This window comes from Lepidochelys olivacea (genome assembly GCF_965140295.1).
Source record: "Lepidochelys olivacea isolate rLepOli2 genome assembly, chromosome: 10".
NCBI lineage: Eukaryota > Metazoa > Chordata > Testudines > Cheloniidae > Lepidochelys > Lepidochelys olivacea.
This window is the reverse complement of record NC_140420.1, coordinates 50,137,796-50,154,708: the sequence shown is the minus strand read 5'-3', so window position 1 is coordinate 50,154,708 and position 16,913 is coordinate 50,137,796. Positions and strand designations below refer to the sequence as shown.

Below are 16,913 nucleotides of genomic sequence, written 5' to 3'. Positions count from 1 at the left end.
CATCTTAATTTCTGCTGTTTGGCCTCGCTCACATTCTTTACCCAATTAGGCACAGACATTCTCTGGCCAGTATCACCTATTAAACTGGTATGTACAATACCCTTCCTCCTTATGTCCATTCTCTTACCCACGGCTATATCCTTTCTGACTTTGTTTTCTTCCCTCTCAACATTAAAATCCGGCATGGAGATTACCTGGACATCTCCCAACCATGTCCCCCAGATGCCTAGTTTAAAGCTCTCTTGATCAGTTGTGCCATCCTCCATCCCAGAAGTCTATTTTTCTCCTTATTCAGATGAAGTCCATCCTGAGAGAACAGTCCTCTGTCCGTGAATGCTTCCCAGTGGCCATACATCCCAAAGCCCTCCTTATAGCACCACTGCCTGAGCATCATAATCTTGCTACACCTTTGTTGCCCTTCTCTAGGAACAGGCAGAATCCCACTGAAGATCGCCTGAGCCTCGATTTCCTTAAGCATCTTCCCCAGCCTGGCACAGTCTCCCTTGATACGTTCCAGTGAGAATCTAACCGTATCATTTGTTCCCACACGAAGGACAATCAGCGGATTCTTTCCCACTCCCGTTTAGGATGCTCTTCAGCCTCAGGTCCACATCCCGTATCTTAGCACCTGGCAGACAGCACACCCTTCTGTTCTCTGGATCAGCTCTTGTTACCAGCCTGTCTATTCTTCTCAGTAAGGAGTCCCTAATCATGTAGACCTGCCTTTTCCTGGTGATGGTGCGTTTCTCCAGTCTATCCCCTGTTCCCTCTGGCTGCAAGCCTCTCGATTCCTATTGTCCCTTGCAATCCTCTGCAACCCATCCCGTATCCTCCTGGGGCTCATATTTGGTGTTATCTCCATTGACTCTTGCCCTCTTCCTATAGGACTAGTTGCTCTTCTCTTCTTCCTTGCCCTCTCACCTTCAGTGACCACTTGCTGTGCCCCTTCTTCATTTTCCAACTCCACAAACCTGTTCCTGATCTCTGTTTCTCCTTCACCTAGTCCATCTTTTCCTCCGCCTGGTGCTCTTAGTCACATGCTTCCACTGTCCACTTTCCTCACCCAGCAGTCTCCCCTCAGAGTTCTTTGGTCCTGCTTCCATCTGCAAGTCTGAGCTTTTCCCTTCAGCCTCCTCATGTCTTTTCTCCATCATCCACTCGAACCCTCTTCTAAATTCAACCAGAGTTTCCACCTGCATCTTTTATTATACCATATGGAAGATATTGCTTTCTTTGATTACTGTTTGGTCTAAAATCTGCTCCAGAAGCCTTTCATAAAACTATGCAGCAAATACTTGAGGGAATTGAAGGCACAGAAGTGTATATACGTGACATTCTCATCTGGGGCAGTACAACAGAGAAATTTCATTACAGGTTAAACAGTAGGCCTGAAGCTAAATAAACAAAAATGTAAATTCAGGCTCAGAGAAATTACCTATTTAGGAGAAAGGCTAACTGAACAAGGGGTATGTATTGATCCTAGCAGAATACAAGCTATAACAAATATGCAACACCCAGAAAATAAGGAGAGAGTACAGTGGTTCATAGGAATGGTTAATTTTGTTGGTACATTTATACCCAAGTTGGCTGCACAAACCAGCAATTTCTGGCTACTCATGCAAAAGAATAGTCATTGGCAATGGGATACTAACCTGGACAAAGAGTTTGGTAACTTAAAACAATTAATTTAGAAAGCCCCTATCCTAAGGTATTTTGACAACAGGAGACAGACCAAATTGTCCACTGATGCCTCCAAAGAAGACATTACTACAAAAATATGGTGACCATTGGAGACTGGTGGCGTATGCATCCAGGGCTCTTTCAAAAACAAATGCCACTATAGTTGAAAAGGAAACTTTAGCCCTGGTGCAGGGTTGTAAAAAATTCCATGTATTCATTTATGGAAGACCAATTATTGCAGAAACAGACCATAAGCCTCTGATATCAATTGCAAAGAAGAGGTTAGCTGACACTTTGTCCAGTATACAACTGTTTTTCCAGCTCCAACTATATAATTTATCAATAGTATATAAACTAGGAAAGGAGTCAGAGATAGCGGACACATTATCCAGAGCATTTGATAAAATTATAATAGAAACAGAGTTAGATATGGTGCATGTCAACTTGATAAAAAAGAATTGTCCTGTCTCAGAAAGGAAGTGGAATGAATTTGCTGAAGCTACACCTAACGATGAGACTTTACGCAGGGTAACACAGGGTGGCCAGACATGACTAGTACTATATACCTGACTAAATCTTAGCTGGAGGGAAGAGGGGGGGTGCTCCAGAGGTTGCTTTATTAGAAAAGACTACATGAAAATATGTAATAATGCGCAAATTCTCCAGGCATGGAATCTCTGAAGTTATCATGTCTGATAATGGTTTGCACTTTGATGGACATGAATTTAAAAAATTTTCTAGAGAATATGGGTTTAAGCATGTAACTTCAAGTCCCAGGTATCATCAATCCAAAGATCTTGTAGAGAATGGTGTGGAAATTGTTAAATGACTTTTGAAAAAGGCCACTGACTCAGGTACATATCCATATTTGGCTACACTGAATTATAGAGCAACACTGATGAATCCTGAACTATCACCTGCAAAGAGATTGTCTGGCAGGAAGTCCCTAATTTACAAGTAATCCCTAATGCCAATACTGATTTAGATGTGTATAAGCAACATGATTAAGTGTAAACAAAGTATGTATTATGACAGAGGGCCCAGTGTATTACAGCCTCTGAAGCTCAGAGGTGTGGTACAGATTCATGATGGTACTTGTTGGGCACAAAGGGCAGCAGAGATTTGTGAGGTCACTCCACAATCTTATTAAATACAGACTCCTGTACTTTTCAGAGGAACTGGGTACCTCTTCATCTGCAATATCTTCCGGTGAAGAGGCAGATACTTCACTGAGAGCTACAGGACAAAGCACTGAGAAAATCACTGAGAATTCTTCAGATCAGCAAACAGAGCAGTTTGCTGATTCAGCTAGTACAAGAACTGAAGAGGTTCCTCGCAGCAGAGCACGGTTAACAAAGTTGAGTATATTATGGCATTTGTAGAGAAACAGTTGGTATATATCTTAAATTGTTTGGGATTGCTTTTGCTGGAAAGAGGAGATGTTAGGAGTATGTACTGTACCTTTCAGAATAGAGCACATGCTAGGAAGAACAGGTTGGAAGTGGACTAGTATCAGCTTCTCCAGATTCACGGCTAGGAGCACATGGGTCTCCTTTGTCTTATGTAATTCTGTTTCAGTTCTAATAAAGCCTTAATTCCAAGGCCATGTCTACATGTACAGTGCTGCAGTGCACTATTGCAGCACATGTGGTGAAGATGCTCTATACTGACAGGAGAGAGCTTGCCCATTGGCATAAAAAAAACAACAACCCACCCCCCGCGAGCGGCATAAGCTATGTTGGTGGGAGAAGCTCTCCCGCCAACATAGCACTGTATGCACTAGGGCGTATGTCGGTGTAACTTATGTCACTTAGGGGTGTGTGTGGAATATTCACACCCCTGAGTGACATAAGTTTTGCTGACGTAAGTGGCAATGTAGACATAACCTAAGAGTCCAGACTGCCTCCTTCTTATAAATCCATAAGACAATACAGTCTCTGTGCCCTCTAGTGCAGTGGTGGGCAACCTGCAGCCCACGGGCAGCATACAGCCCATCAGGGTAATATGATTGCGGGCCACAAGACATTTTGCTGGCCTTGATCATCTGCAGGCACTGACTCTCGCAGCTCCCAGTGTCCTTGGTTCTCTGTTCCCGGCCAATGGGAGCTGTGGGAAGTGGTGGCCAGCACGTTCCTGCAGCCCCTTTGCCTGCAGGCACTGCTTCCTATAGCTTCCATTGGCCAGGAACAGAGAACCGAGGCCACTGGGAGCTGCAGGGGGTGGTGCCTGAGGACGATCAATGTCAGCAAAATGTCTCGCGACCCGCAATCAGATTAACCTGATGGGCTGCATGCAGCCAGCAGACTGCCCACGACTGCACTAGTGGATTCGTGTCTTTCAAGGTATGTCTGCACATTTATCGCTATGTTGCTCAGGGGCGTGAAAAAGACATCCTCCTGAGCGACATAAGTTACAACGACAGAAACGTCAGTGTGGACAGTGCTATGTCAGTGGGCAAAATAGCTACTGCTGCTCGTTGGGCGTGGTTTAATTATGTCGACAGGAGAGCTCTCTCCCGTCGTCATAGAATGGCTACACGCGAGATCTTACAGCAGCGCAGCAGTATCGGTACAGCTGTGCCGCTGTAAGCTCTCTACTGCAGACAGGGCCTAAGTCTGGGGCACTAGAGCAGACACCCTCACATGGTTCCTTTCTCTAGAAGAGCTATGTTATTAAATGCTGTGATTGGTGTATAACATTCAGACAAAGGAAAAATCTATTTTACTTTTATTTCCTCGTGTTTTAAAGGGAGGCAGTGGCCAAGCAGCTAAAAGGAAGAACTACCATTGTTCAGTTAGCAGGGAGAAGCATACAAGATAATTAGGTACCTGTGACTGTCAGCATACAAACTGATGGATCCAAGAATGGTAATCTATGTGCTTGTTTGTGAGTTTGCTGGGAACTTTCACAGCTCACAATTCTAAGACTGGACTCAGCAGGAAGCCTGCCACTGAGGTAATTAAGTTACACCTATTGCCCAATAATCAATTCCACTCAAATAGGAAGTGAAAACACTCCCATTATAATAGCCATCTTAAAATTACAGAAAATACAGAGCTAGAGAAACCTCAACCTGTGTTTAGGGAAACAGGTGAGTTGCAATCCACCAAGATGTCTTTCTCTGTAATTACAATGATCCCTTCTCCAAAGACAGCCATATCAGTGGGTTGCAGCTCTTGGAAACTTATACATTTCCCTGCAGAAAAAAATTAGAAAAAACTGCTACATGTTGTGAAAAACAAAATCCAAAGAAAATATCTTAACTAATACAAATATCAACAAATATATACTTATGTATGTGCTTGTGCACATGCACACACAAAATACCTCCCCAAACACCACAGTTGGCAAAATAAATAGACATCCTAAAATAAATAAACCCTATGGGGTGAAAACATTTGGTGCACCTAGCTTGGAAACAGATTTTGTAACACTAAAGTCAAATCTGAATCAGCTCTGGAGACCCAGCTTAAGCAGTATTTCTTAGTAAATATGAGATGGGAACACCATGTGGCTGATTCACAAATCCTCCAGATGGACACAGCTTAGAGGCTAGGTGTCACAGTTGAACTGTTTCTCACAGAATTCGCCTTGACATAACACTGTAGTTCCAGGTCTGCCATGCTGTGGCAGTGGAGATAAACCACACAACAATTTAAAATTGTTCTTTTGGAGACAGCATAGCTTTTTGAGTTTTGGTAAAAAGAAAGTAAGTTGTTTCTCAATGCCTTCTGAAGAGACAGCAAAGTGCCAATTCTTTTAAAGTTGTTACTAAAAAGCTATTCATAGAATCATAGAATATTAGGGTTGGAAGAGACCTCAGGAGGTCATCTAGTCCAATTCCCTGCTCAAAGCAGGACCAACCCCAACTAAATCATCCCAGCCAGGGCTTTGTGAAGCTGGGCCTTAAAAACCTCTAAGGATGGAGATTCCACCACCTCCCTAGGTAATCCATTCCAGTGCTTCACCACCCTCCTAGTGAAAAAGTTTTTCCTAATATCCAACCTAAACCTCCCCCACTGCAACCTGAGACCGCTGCTTCTTGTTCTGTCATCTGCCATCACTGAGAACAACCTAGCTCCATCCTCTTTGGAACCCACCTTCAGGTAGTTGAAGGCTGCTATCAAATCCCCCTCACTCTTCTCTTCTGCAGACTAAATAACCCAATTTCCCTCAGCCTCTCCTCGTAAGTCATGTGCCCTAGCCCCCTAATCATTTTCGTTGCCCTCCGCTGGACTCTCTCCAATTTTTCCACTTCCCTTCTGTAGTGGGGGGACCAAAACTGGACACAATATTCCAGGTATGGCCTCACCAGTGCCGAAGAGAGGGGAATAATCACTTTCCTCGATCTGCTGGCAAATGCTCCTATTAATACAGCCCAATATGCCATCAGCCTTCTTGGCAACAAGGGCACACCGCTGACTCATATCCAGTTTCTCATCCACTGTAATCCCCAGGTCCTTTTCTGCAGAACTGCTGCTTAGCCAGTCGGTCCCCAGCCTGTAGCCTGGGATTCTTCCGTCCTAAGTGCAAGACTCTGCACTTGTCCTTGTTGAACCTCATCAGATTTCTTTTGGCCCAATCCTCCAATTTGTCTAGGTCACTCTGGACCCTATCTCTACCTTTAGGATATCTACCTCTTCTGCCAGGTTAGTGTCATCTGTGAACTTGCTGAGGGTGCAATTCATCCCATCATCCAGATCATTAATAAAGATGTTGAACAAAACTGGCCCCAGGACCGACCCCTGGGACACTCCACTTGATACCGGCTGTCGATTAGACATCGAGCCGTTGATGACTACCTGTTGAGCCCGACAATCTAGCCAGCTTTCTATCTACCTTACAGTCCATTCATCCAATCCATACTTCTTTAACTTGCTGCCAAGAATATTGTGGGAGATCGTACCAAAAGCTTCGCTAAAGTCAAGATATATTACATCCACAGCTTTCCTCATATCCACACAGGGAGTTATCTCATCATAGAAGGCAATCAGGTTGGTCAGGCATGACTTGCCCTTGGTGAATCCAAGTTGACTGTTCTTGATCACCTTCACTAACAAGGTCAGCTCCCAGACTGCTGCGCTGGGCATCACAACATGGGGAATAGAGGGCCAGCCCTCTGTGGAGAAAGAGGTGGTTAGGGACTATTTAGAAAAGCTGGACGTGCACAAGTCCATGGGGCCAGACGAGTTGCATCCGAGAGTGCTAAAGGAATTGGCGGCTGTGATTGCAGAGCCATTGGCCATTATCTTTGAAAACTCGTGGCGAACGGGGGAAGTCCTGGATGACTGGAAAAAGGCTAATGTAGTGCCAATCTTTAAAAAAGGGAAGAAGGAGGATCCTGGGAACTACAGGCCAGTCAGCCTCACCTCAGTCCCTGGAAAAATCAAGGAGCAGGTCCTCAAAGAATCGATCCTGAAGCACTTACATGAGAGGAAAGTGATCAGGAACAGTCAGCATGGATTCACCAAGGGAAGGTCATGCCTGACTAATCTAATCGCCTTCTATGATGAGATTACTGGTTCTGTGGATGAAGGGAAAGCAGTGGATGTATTGTTTCTTGACTTTAGCAAAGCTTTTGACACGGTCTCCCACAGTATTCTTGTCAGCAAGTTAAAGAAGTATGGGCTGGATGAATGCACTATAAGGTGGGTAGAAAGTCGGCTAGATTGTCGGGCTCAACGGGTAGTGATCAATGGCTCCATGTCTAGTTCGCAGCCGGTGTCAAGTGGAGTGCCCCAGGGGTCAGTCCTGGGGCTGGTTTTGTTCAATATCTTCATAAATGATCTGGAGGATGGTGTGGATTGCACTCTCAGCAAATTTGCATATGATACTAAACTGGGAGGAGTGGTAGATACGCTGGAGGGCAGGGATAGGATACAGAGAGACCTAGACAAATTGGATGATTGGGCCAAAAGAAATCTGATGAGGTTCAATAAGGATAAGTGCAGGGTCCTGCACTTAGGACGGAAGAACCCAATGCACAGCTATAGACTAGGGACCGAATGGCTAGGCAGCAATTCTGCGGAAAAGGACCTAGGGGTGACAGTGGACGAGAAGCTGGATATGCGTCAGCAGTGTGCCCTTGTTGCCAAGAAGGCCAATGGCATTTTGGGATGTATAAGTAGGGGCATAGCAAGCAGATCGAGGGACGTGATCGTCCCCCTCTATTCGACATTGGTGAGGCCTCATCTGGAGTACTGTGTCCAGTTTTGGGCCCCACACTTCAAGAAGGATGCGGATAAATTGGAAAGAGTCCAGCGAAGGGCAACAAAAATGATTAGGGGTCTGGAACACATGACTTATGAGGAGAGGCTGAGGGAACTGGGATTGTTTAGTCTGCAGAAGAGAAGAATGAGGGGGGATTTGATAGCTGCTTTCAACTACCTGAGAGGTGGTTCCAGAGAGGATGGTTCTAGACTATTCTCAGTGGTAGAAGAGGACAGGACAAGGAGTAATGGTCTCAAGTTGCAGTGGGGGAGGTTTAGGTTGGATATTAGGAAAAACTTTTTCACTAGGAGGGTGGTGAAACACTGGAATGCGTTACCTAGGGAGGTGGTAGAATCTCCTTCCTTAGAAGTTTTTAAGGTCAGGCTTGACAAAGCCCTGGCTGGGATGATTTAACTGGGGATTGGTCCTGCTTTTGAGCAGGGGGTTGGACTAGATGACCTCCTGAGGTCCCTTCCAATCCTGATATTCTATGATTCTATGATTCAAGTGCTTCAAAATGGATTCCTTGAGGACCTGCTCCATGATTACTTGATAAGGGCAATCTCTATAACTACTGTCCCATCTTGAATCCCTAATATCTGTGGGAAATTATCAAGAATGTTGTGGAAAAACAATTTAATACTGCTCCCTTCAGCACTATCGACCAGGAGGTGCAGACAACACATTTGCAGACCCTAGCAGGGACTGACAAGTTTGCACTTGAATGGCTCTGCTCTGTCTTTCTGTAAACTAGATTGATGATACTCAACCTAGACAAGACTAAAGTGAATTTTACACAATGAGGGAATTAAGCAGAGGAATCAGTGGAAATTATACCAGCTTTCCAGATTGCTAGGAAGAGTCCATGGCTTGTTTCTCATATTCATAACTTACGGATTTTGCTGGGTTCCTGGCAGCTGCTGGAGTCACAGGTATCAACAATTGTTAAGTGTGCCTATCATGTGTATTTGGGAAGGAGGTTATGTTTTCTTCTTTTGGGTGCAGTTTCACCACATTATCTACACCTTTGTCACTACAAAGGTAGATTATAGTAATGGGGCTATCCTTTCCAATTGTTTGGAAACTGCAACTAGCATAGAAATGGGCAGCCTACTTGTTTAATGTCTGCTCAAGCAAAGACCACACTATGCTGTGTCCTGAGATCTGTTCTGGCTACTGAGACTGTTTCCCAAGTGAAGTTTAAGGCATTAGTTTTCATCTTTAGAGCCCTAAATAGTTTGGGGTCAGCTGTTTGCAAGACTATGTCTCTCCTTGTGTATCACAATGATAGCTGAGGTCATCTGAGGCACTCATGCCAACAGATTCCTCCTCATAAATGGAGAGGGCTGACAGCAAGTCATTCTAGATCAAGAAAGGAAGTGAAATCCAAAGCCATCTTCATGTCCCAGAGCCTGGATTTGATACCTCACAGGGGAGTTGTGAGGATAAACACATTGAAGATCGTGAGGTGCTCATATACTACGGTGATGAGGGCCATATAAATACAACAGACAGAAGGATCGACCAACCTACTTTCAGGACACGCTGCAAGATCCACCTATTTTTCCAGGTGATTCTGGTAGGAAGGGGGAGATGGGAAGGGACATGACTGCAGGATAGCTAGGAGGTTGATTGAAGAACTAAAGGAGACTAGGCTGGGGACAAGAATACACACTATTTTGGGATGGGGACCTGGGTTTTTTGTGTGTAGTTAGCATGTGTGTGATGTGTGTTGTTGCTGTTTTACTTGTTAAGATGTAGGGGCCCTTTTTGTGTCCTGTTTTGCAGTTATACCAAAATTGGGTATTACTGTAAAAAAATAAAATAAAAATAAAAATGTGGTGTGAGTAGAGTTTAGAGAGGTGCAGAGGAAATATAGAGAAGAAAGAGCCTATTCCTCAAACACAACACAATGACCACTAACCTCAGCACCTGCAGAACAAAAGGCCAGACTCACTTGGCACAGTCTTCTCATAATAAATCAATAACTTCTGTGAACGGACAGAAAAATTATACAGTAAAACCTGATTTAGAGACCACCTCTGAAGAGAGACCACCTGTCACAAGCAACTACTTGCAGAGGCCATGGAACACCACCGCTCGCCAGTGTGCAAACCTTTGAAGAGAGACCACCTCTTACAAGCAACCACTTTTGCTAACTCCCATGAGTAGTTGCTCTTGGCAGGTTTTACTGTATATAAAAGACAATAGGAAAGCACTCAAATACCACAGTGGTAAGCACAGGATAGGTTAGATCAGTGGTTTTCAACTTTTTCATTTGCGGACCCCTACAAAATTATCAAGGTGTGGACCTCTTTGGAAATCTTAGACATAGACTGAGGACCCCTAGGGTCTGCAGACCATTGGATGAAAACCACTGGGTTAGATGGATAGAAAAAAATACCTTATTAGAAAACAAAGTTAATTTATATACATTGCACCATTTTCTATAGAAAATCTATTTATCTGACACTTACTGGAATAATTGTATTTGAATGTTCCATTTTTTTCTTTTTTTTTTTTTAACATTCCATATTCAAAGAAGTCAGCATTGCTATCAATAGTACCTCTTATTTCATACCTGACTTTTTATATTCTTAGTTCTGTGAGAATTTTCAAATCTGTCTTAAAGTATTACATTTCAGATGGCACTGTAAAGCAGAAGAATATTAATATTAAAATCTTTTACAAAACATACCACTTCTTCATCTGAAAGCTCTCGTCCTTGGATGCTGCTATTTTCTCTCACTGCTTGTTGGTGTTTTTTCCCCTTAATGTGGCTAAAAAGATACACCTCTGAGGAAATCTGAAATGAGAATAAATGATGATTAGGGCCCTACCAAGTTCATGGTCCATTTTCGTAAATTTTACGGTCATAGCATTTTAAAAATCTTGAATTTCACAGTTTCAGATATTTAAATCTTAAATTTCATGGTATTGTAACAAAACATAAACATGTATTTAAAAAATGGCAAAATATAAACATGTAAAAGCCCTTAAGACAGAGGTTCTCAAACTGTGGTCCACGGACACCAGTGGTCCGCGAGCTCCATTCAGGTAGTCTGTGGATAGTTCTAAGGTGCGCACGTGGACAGCTGCACACAAGAGAATGAAGGGCCACCCACCTAATTAGAATTCCACCATTTTATGGTTTTGGTGTTATCATGCCAATAGTTTCCAACCCACGGCACTGTTCTAGTGGAGACTGACATAGTGGAGGACCCCAAGTTGTTTATTCTTGCTCAAAGCAAGTTTATTCCACAAATGGTGTAAATGGCTGTATACCATTTGGAATAATTCCGTGTTTGGACATGAGGTATGATAAAGATGTTCTAGGCACAGCACAAGAGGGTGACAACACCAACTTTGTCTGGTGCAGATGAAGCCTAGAAATACAGACTGGAATTCAGCTAATAAGCTAAGAGCAATGCTCATGTTTAGCCCACATTAATCACGGATATTGCACTCTACTAAGCAGTAGCAAGATCCAAGGTACTGGTAGTAAGAGCTACATGTCTCTCTGTGATATGTAAACCAATCCAGGGCATTCAGCCACTGAACTATCTCTGTGCTTACAGTGTTGTTGTAGCCAGCAATGTAGTCGGTCTCAGGATATTAGAGAGACAAGGTGGGTGAAGTAATATCTTTTATTGGACCAATTTCTTTTGGTGAAAGAGACATGCTTTTGAGCTACACAGAGCTCTTGACCTGAAGAAGAGCTCTGTGTAGCTTGAAACAGTGTCTTTTTCACCAACAGAAGTTGGTCCAATAAAATATATTACCTCAACCACCTTGTCTCTGGGTTATAGTCCACAGAAACTATGCAAGCCTCCCTGGTAACATGCATGCAGAGACTACTCCATAGCCAAGTGTACAGTCATGAATACCCGTTTACTCTGTCAGAAAGAAGGGTTCTTGTAAATGTCAATACCATACCTCTTAATCTTCAAGCTTGCCAATGAATGACACAAGCAAGCAATATTGGCAAATGATTAAAATATGGAACATTTATGTTTTATTTTATGTTGTACCATAATTAACATATTATAACTGTTTTAACTATAAAACCTGTTTTAAGGGTATTTTCTCACTGCATGAATAAACCAGTTTTAAACAAAAACCTGGGAAAACAAATTCCATCGTGTGCAATGAGAAGGAAGACCTATTTGGATTGTCAGCAAGGTTTGAACTCTGGACCATGAAATCTCCAGCATAGACCTCTACCCCTTGAATTGTTATCCTCTATTTGGATCTACCAATAGAGAAGGAATTGATATACATTTTGCCAGCAAATTGCACAATTATCTCTTAGACAACAGCAAAATGATGGAGATCAAGAATCTTGGTTTCTATTCAGGTTCTGGGAAGGGAGTGTGGTATGGTGGCTAGAATAGTGGTTATTTAGAGACATGATAGCTGAGCACATAGATCTGGCACATTCATTCTGACAGGCAGTGTGGCTGAGTGGACAAGACTTAGGTCTACGATATGATAAAAACTAGGTTTTTATTCTCAGCTCTCCTTGAAGTGACCTTGTGAAATCTTTCAGTGAACTTATTTATAAAATGAAGAAATGATGCTTGACTGACTTCTTGGGTAGGTTATGAAGCCCTTGCTCAATTATAAGGAGTCTATAGTAGACAGAAAAAAACAGCAATCAGTACAAGGGAGGCGAGACCTCCTAGCTCCAGCTCAGTGAACGGTGCCCTAGGCTACTTGATTCTCTCTCCCTGTTTCTGGAACATTGCTTGTCTTGGCAGTGCAACGGAACAGCAACCTAATGCAACTTCAATGCCGAAGATCCCACAAAATCTGCTACAGTTCAGAGATCTGATCATTACTTTGTCTGTTCACAAAAGCGAGGAAGCAGGGGGAGAATGGTGGGGCAGTACTCCATTTACAATACATTCATGCCTGCAAACCACAACAAAACTGGTAGATCGAAAGCTTAGCTAGGCCCATTACTTTTGATAGCATTCCTTCAATGCAACTTACCAAGACATTGCATAATGAACACTGCTTTTTTCGTTCATATGGTGTAAGTTTAGGTGCATAATCAGTATTAGCATGTCTGCCACTGCTTAATTCAGCTGCCTTTTCTTTCCTCTGTTCAATTTGTTCCATGTGTCTCCGAATGCTTTCGTCATGCTAAATAAAACAACAAATGGTAAACAATATGAAATAAAAATAAACAGAAATGAATAATGTTCAGAAATACCAAGGTTTATTAAGTACTGTCTAGTTCTAGATGATGAAAAGTTAAGTTGAAACTTATGTATAATACCTTCCAAAATGCCAAAAAGGATGTGTTATTACTTAGTGATATAATTTAAAATATTAACACTATACTGTTATTTATGTAACACTATACTGTTATTTATGTAGACTAGTATCACTCCATCATCTTTGGTAAATCTAGTCCTATGGTTTTCTGTTGTATTTAGTTTCTGAGCTCATGTTGTATTTCTTCCTCAGGAAGAATTCCGAGACAGAATCCATACAGACATTACTGGTGTAATCATGCTTGCTCTGATGAACTGAAAGCAAAATGGCATCAATTACAATGGTATAAATGATTTATTATTAATATTTAGATTGCAATAGGGATTACAGTCTCTAGACCCTTTCAAACAATGTTTTGTTTATCAACCACAACAAGGATGGCCCAAACCCTATATATTACCTAATACTAGAAATTGGCTTATAAGCATCAACTGTATGACAAACAATGACATTTCACAATAGGAGCACGTGTAGCAAAAGTGCTTCTTAATTAGTGGGATCAACAGCAGACAATTACTTAGAGATGAAAGAACAGTCTGTTTTTTAAAATTATACGATTGTATAGACCTACCGCAATGGGCCCCAGATCCTGATGGAGACTAGTAGGTACTCCTATCATGCTATTACTACTACTAATATTCTGTGACTTTGATAAAGGTTTTATTTTCTCATTTCACCAGAATTTCAAAAATAGCACTTAGTACTTTGGAAATCTCTATGCCTCTCAAAATAGAATAGATATATGTTCAAACTTCTTATCATTTGGTCTTTGGTCCTTTATAAGGTAGGAGTTTTACAAGCTGTTTTGCCATACTGCAGCATCCTACCTAACATTCCCAATCCTACAACTGATTCCACATGACTGGAGGAACCCTGTGTTTCTGCAGAGACCCAGTGAAATTGACAGGCATCTGAGTGGATCCAGTTGCAAGACTGGGACCATATTCTATGCAGTGAAGAGGAAGGAACATGCCATACTTCCATTACTGATACTTGTGAAGACCCATAAAATGGCATCATTTCCCAGGTCCTCTTCTGTGTAACTCTGGTGTGTAGACTGTTTTCACCAAACTGTACATTTCAGTTTTAATTTTTTTTTTACCAAGACGTTTATTTTTGCCAGAATTTCATTTTAATAGTAAGATTAGAAATTCAAAATTATTTTGACTTTCTTCAAAAGTACAAAATCATTTAGACCTAACTTTGATCCCACACTAGGTTTACCCTAATGTAATTCCATTGACTTCTATGGCATTATTTCTGATTTACAGTGTCAGTGAGAGCAAAATCAGACCCATCTTCATAAGCCAGATGTCTAGATAAAAATCCTGAACTACAGTAGCAAAATTCAAGGTATGATATGGCTCTACTGTAATGACTTTGCTAAATAAAATGTACTTAAAGAAAATAACGTTGTGGAAATTCTATTTTAAATAAAATGTATTTTCAGTTAGAAAGACTATTACTCCCGTTATACCTTCAGCTGAATCTTTTTCTGTAGCTCCTCCATTGCTTCTTGTTGAGCTGCAGTGAGAGCTGCCAGCCTCTCCTCTCGATCTCTACCAAGAGAGAATATGTATTATAGCAAAAGTGGTAAAGGTATGAAGTATACATTTATAGTTGTAATATATGTTTGAAATGGGGAAAGAAAATCAGAGAAGGCATTAACTGCCATTTAAGTTAAAGGTAGCTCAGGAGGGAGATAAAAGTAGTTCAGCAGAAAGTAGATTAATTACTGAAGATAATAGATGCATTTAATCTTGATGGTCTCATAACAGCAGACACTTGAGACCTTGTTCCAGATTCCAGACCCACTCCAGTGTAGTTCAGAGCAGGTATAGATGACATGGTGGTAAAAAACACTAATGAATGTGATGTCCTGTCTACATTAGCACTTCCACTGTTGCTACCTCTTGTGAAGCAACAACAGGGAGTAAAACATTGGTGACTTTCCCCAAAACGTCTAGTGCAGACAAGGCCAATCACAGAGTCAAACAACAGTTGGGGAAAATGCTTGAGACAGAAAATGATGATGGCTAAAGGTCTGATCACAGCAGCTTTCTGAAGTTCTACAAATTAAGCTTTACTGCTGTTTTTGCTGTTTCATATATACTCTTGATCAAAGCAATAAGAAATATGTGCATATTGTAAATAAAGGAATTTACAAGACAATTGCTAGCCAGAGGACCGAACTTACTAGCCATATATTGACATGCAAGATGCATGAAAGACCCACAAGTAAGTCCCATGCGCAAAGCCCTGGTGAACCCACCTTCTGCACTGAGAAGAAATAAAAGGCGCTGTCTCTAAATCCTACTAGGTGGCCCCATCTTTAGTCTCAGGCTAGTGAGTGTTTATGCATTTGAAGTCACCTTTGCTTCCATCTGGCTGCAAGAAGGCGATGCTTACTGATGCGAGGGAGAGAAAGGTTTCTTACATCTCCCCTGCTTTTTTTCTTTTAGTCCTGCAGCCCCATGAATATTCAAGTGTTTTTCTCTGGTGCTGATGATTGAGAAAACTGTAAAAGTGACATGATTCTCAACAGTTTCACTGCTCCCTGCAGGGTTCTGAATAGTTCAGAGAAATTTTCCAGTCTTAAGTTCAATCTGCCACTGCTTCTGCAGAAAGCCAAGAGCAGAGCACAGGCACTTGAACTAACAATCAAGAAGACAGTGCCTCATCAGTTCATATTTGGAAAATTATCTTTGAAACCGTAAGTATTAGAAACTTTGTTCTTTTAGAACAAAGCTTAAATTCTGCAGAAATTAATTATTACGGTCACACATTCAGCAGGGCAAGTTTCCCACTTGCCAATAGCAAGTGAGAAAATGGAATTTTCAAACCTTAATTATAAATTAGAATACAGTTGGCTGCTGTTAATGTTTGTATAAAGATAAGCAGCCTGGGTAGGGGCCAAAAGAGGTCATTGAAGCACAATGCATGCAGTTTTGGCTATGCTCAGCAATCAAGAAGGCACTTACATCAATTATGCATCTAATACATTGATACACACAATACCAAACCTTTGGAATCAATTCTAGTAACTGCTTATTTCATGTACTTGAACCAAGGACCTAGGCGCAACTACAGCTAACTGAGGGATGCTACACAGAACAGAAATAAAACAAAGGTCCAAGGATGTCCAAACTGGGTTGAAGGGAATATGTTGCACACAAAGAGGTGAGCATTTGGTTTTGTGGACATATCCCCTTTCTTATAGGTTGAACCCGTAAAAAAGTCAAAGCTCACCCTTGCCCTACTGAGTAGCAGAACAAAGTGAAATGCTCTAGAGATGGTGTAGAGAGACAAGGTGGGTGAGGTGATATCTTTTATTTGACCAACTTCTGCTGGTGAGAGAGACAAGCTTTCAATCTACACAGAACTCTTCTTCAGGGTCTGGGAAAGGTACTCAGAGTGTCACAACTAAATACAAGACAGAACAGATTGTTTAGCATAAGTAGTTAACACATCATCTTAGGACTCGTCTACACTTGAAATGCTACAGCAGCACAGCTGCAGTTGAGCCACTGTAGCATTTCAAGTGCAGACACTGCCTAGGCTGCCAGGAGAGGCTCTCCTACCAGCATAGCTAATCCACCTGCCCGAGAGGCAGTAGCTAGGTCAACAGAAGAATTCTTCTGCCAACTTAGTGCTATCTACACAGAGACTTAGATCAGCTTAAGTATGCTGCTCTGGGGTGTGGATTTTTCATATCCCTGAGCAACGCAGTTATGCTGACC

The 16,913-nt window shown here is 41.9% G+C and overlaps 1 protein-coding gene across 4 annotated transcripts in view; it reads right to left on the bottom strand.

Moving 5' to 3' along the window:
- SCAPER (S-phase cyclin A associated protein in the ER) overlaps positions 1 to 16,913 on the bottom strand; it is a 348,781-nt gene that overhangs the window by 207,876 nt on the left and 123,992 nt on the right. For all 4 annotated transcript variants that reach the window (XM_084641327.1, XM_084641328.1, XM_084641329.1 and 1 more), the window contains 3 exons: positions 14,651 to 14,732; positions 12,886 to 13,038; positions 10,589 to 10,696 (listed from right to left, as the gene is read on the bottom strand). In XM_084641327.1, coding sequence (XP_084497453.1) covers positions 10,589 to 10,696; positions 12,886 to 13,038; positions 14,651 to 14,732 — 343 coding nt within the window. The remainder of the gene's footprint in view (positions 1 to 10,588; positions 10,697 to 12,885; positions 13,039 to 14,650; positions 14,733 to 16,913) is intronic.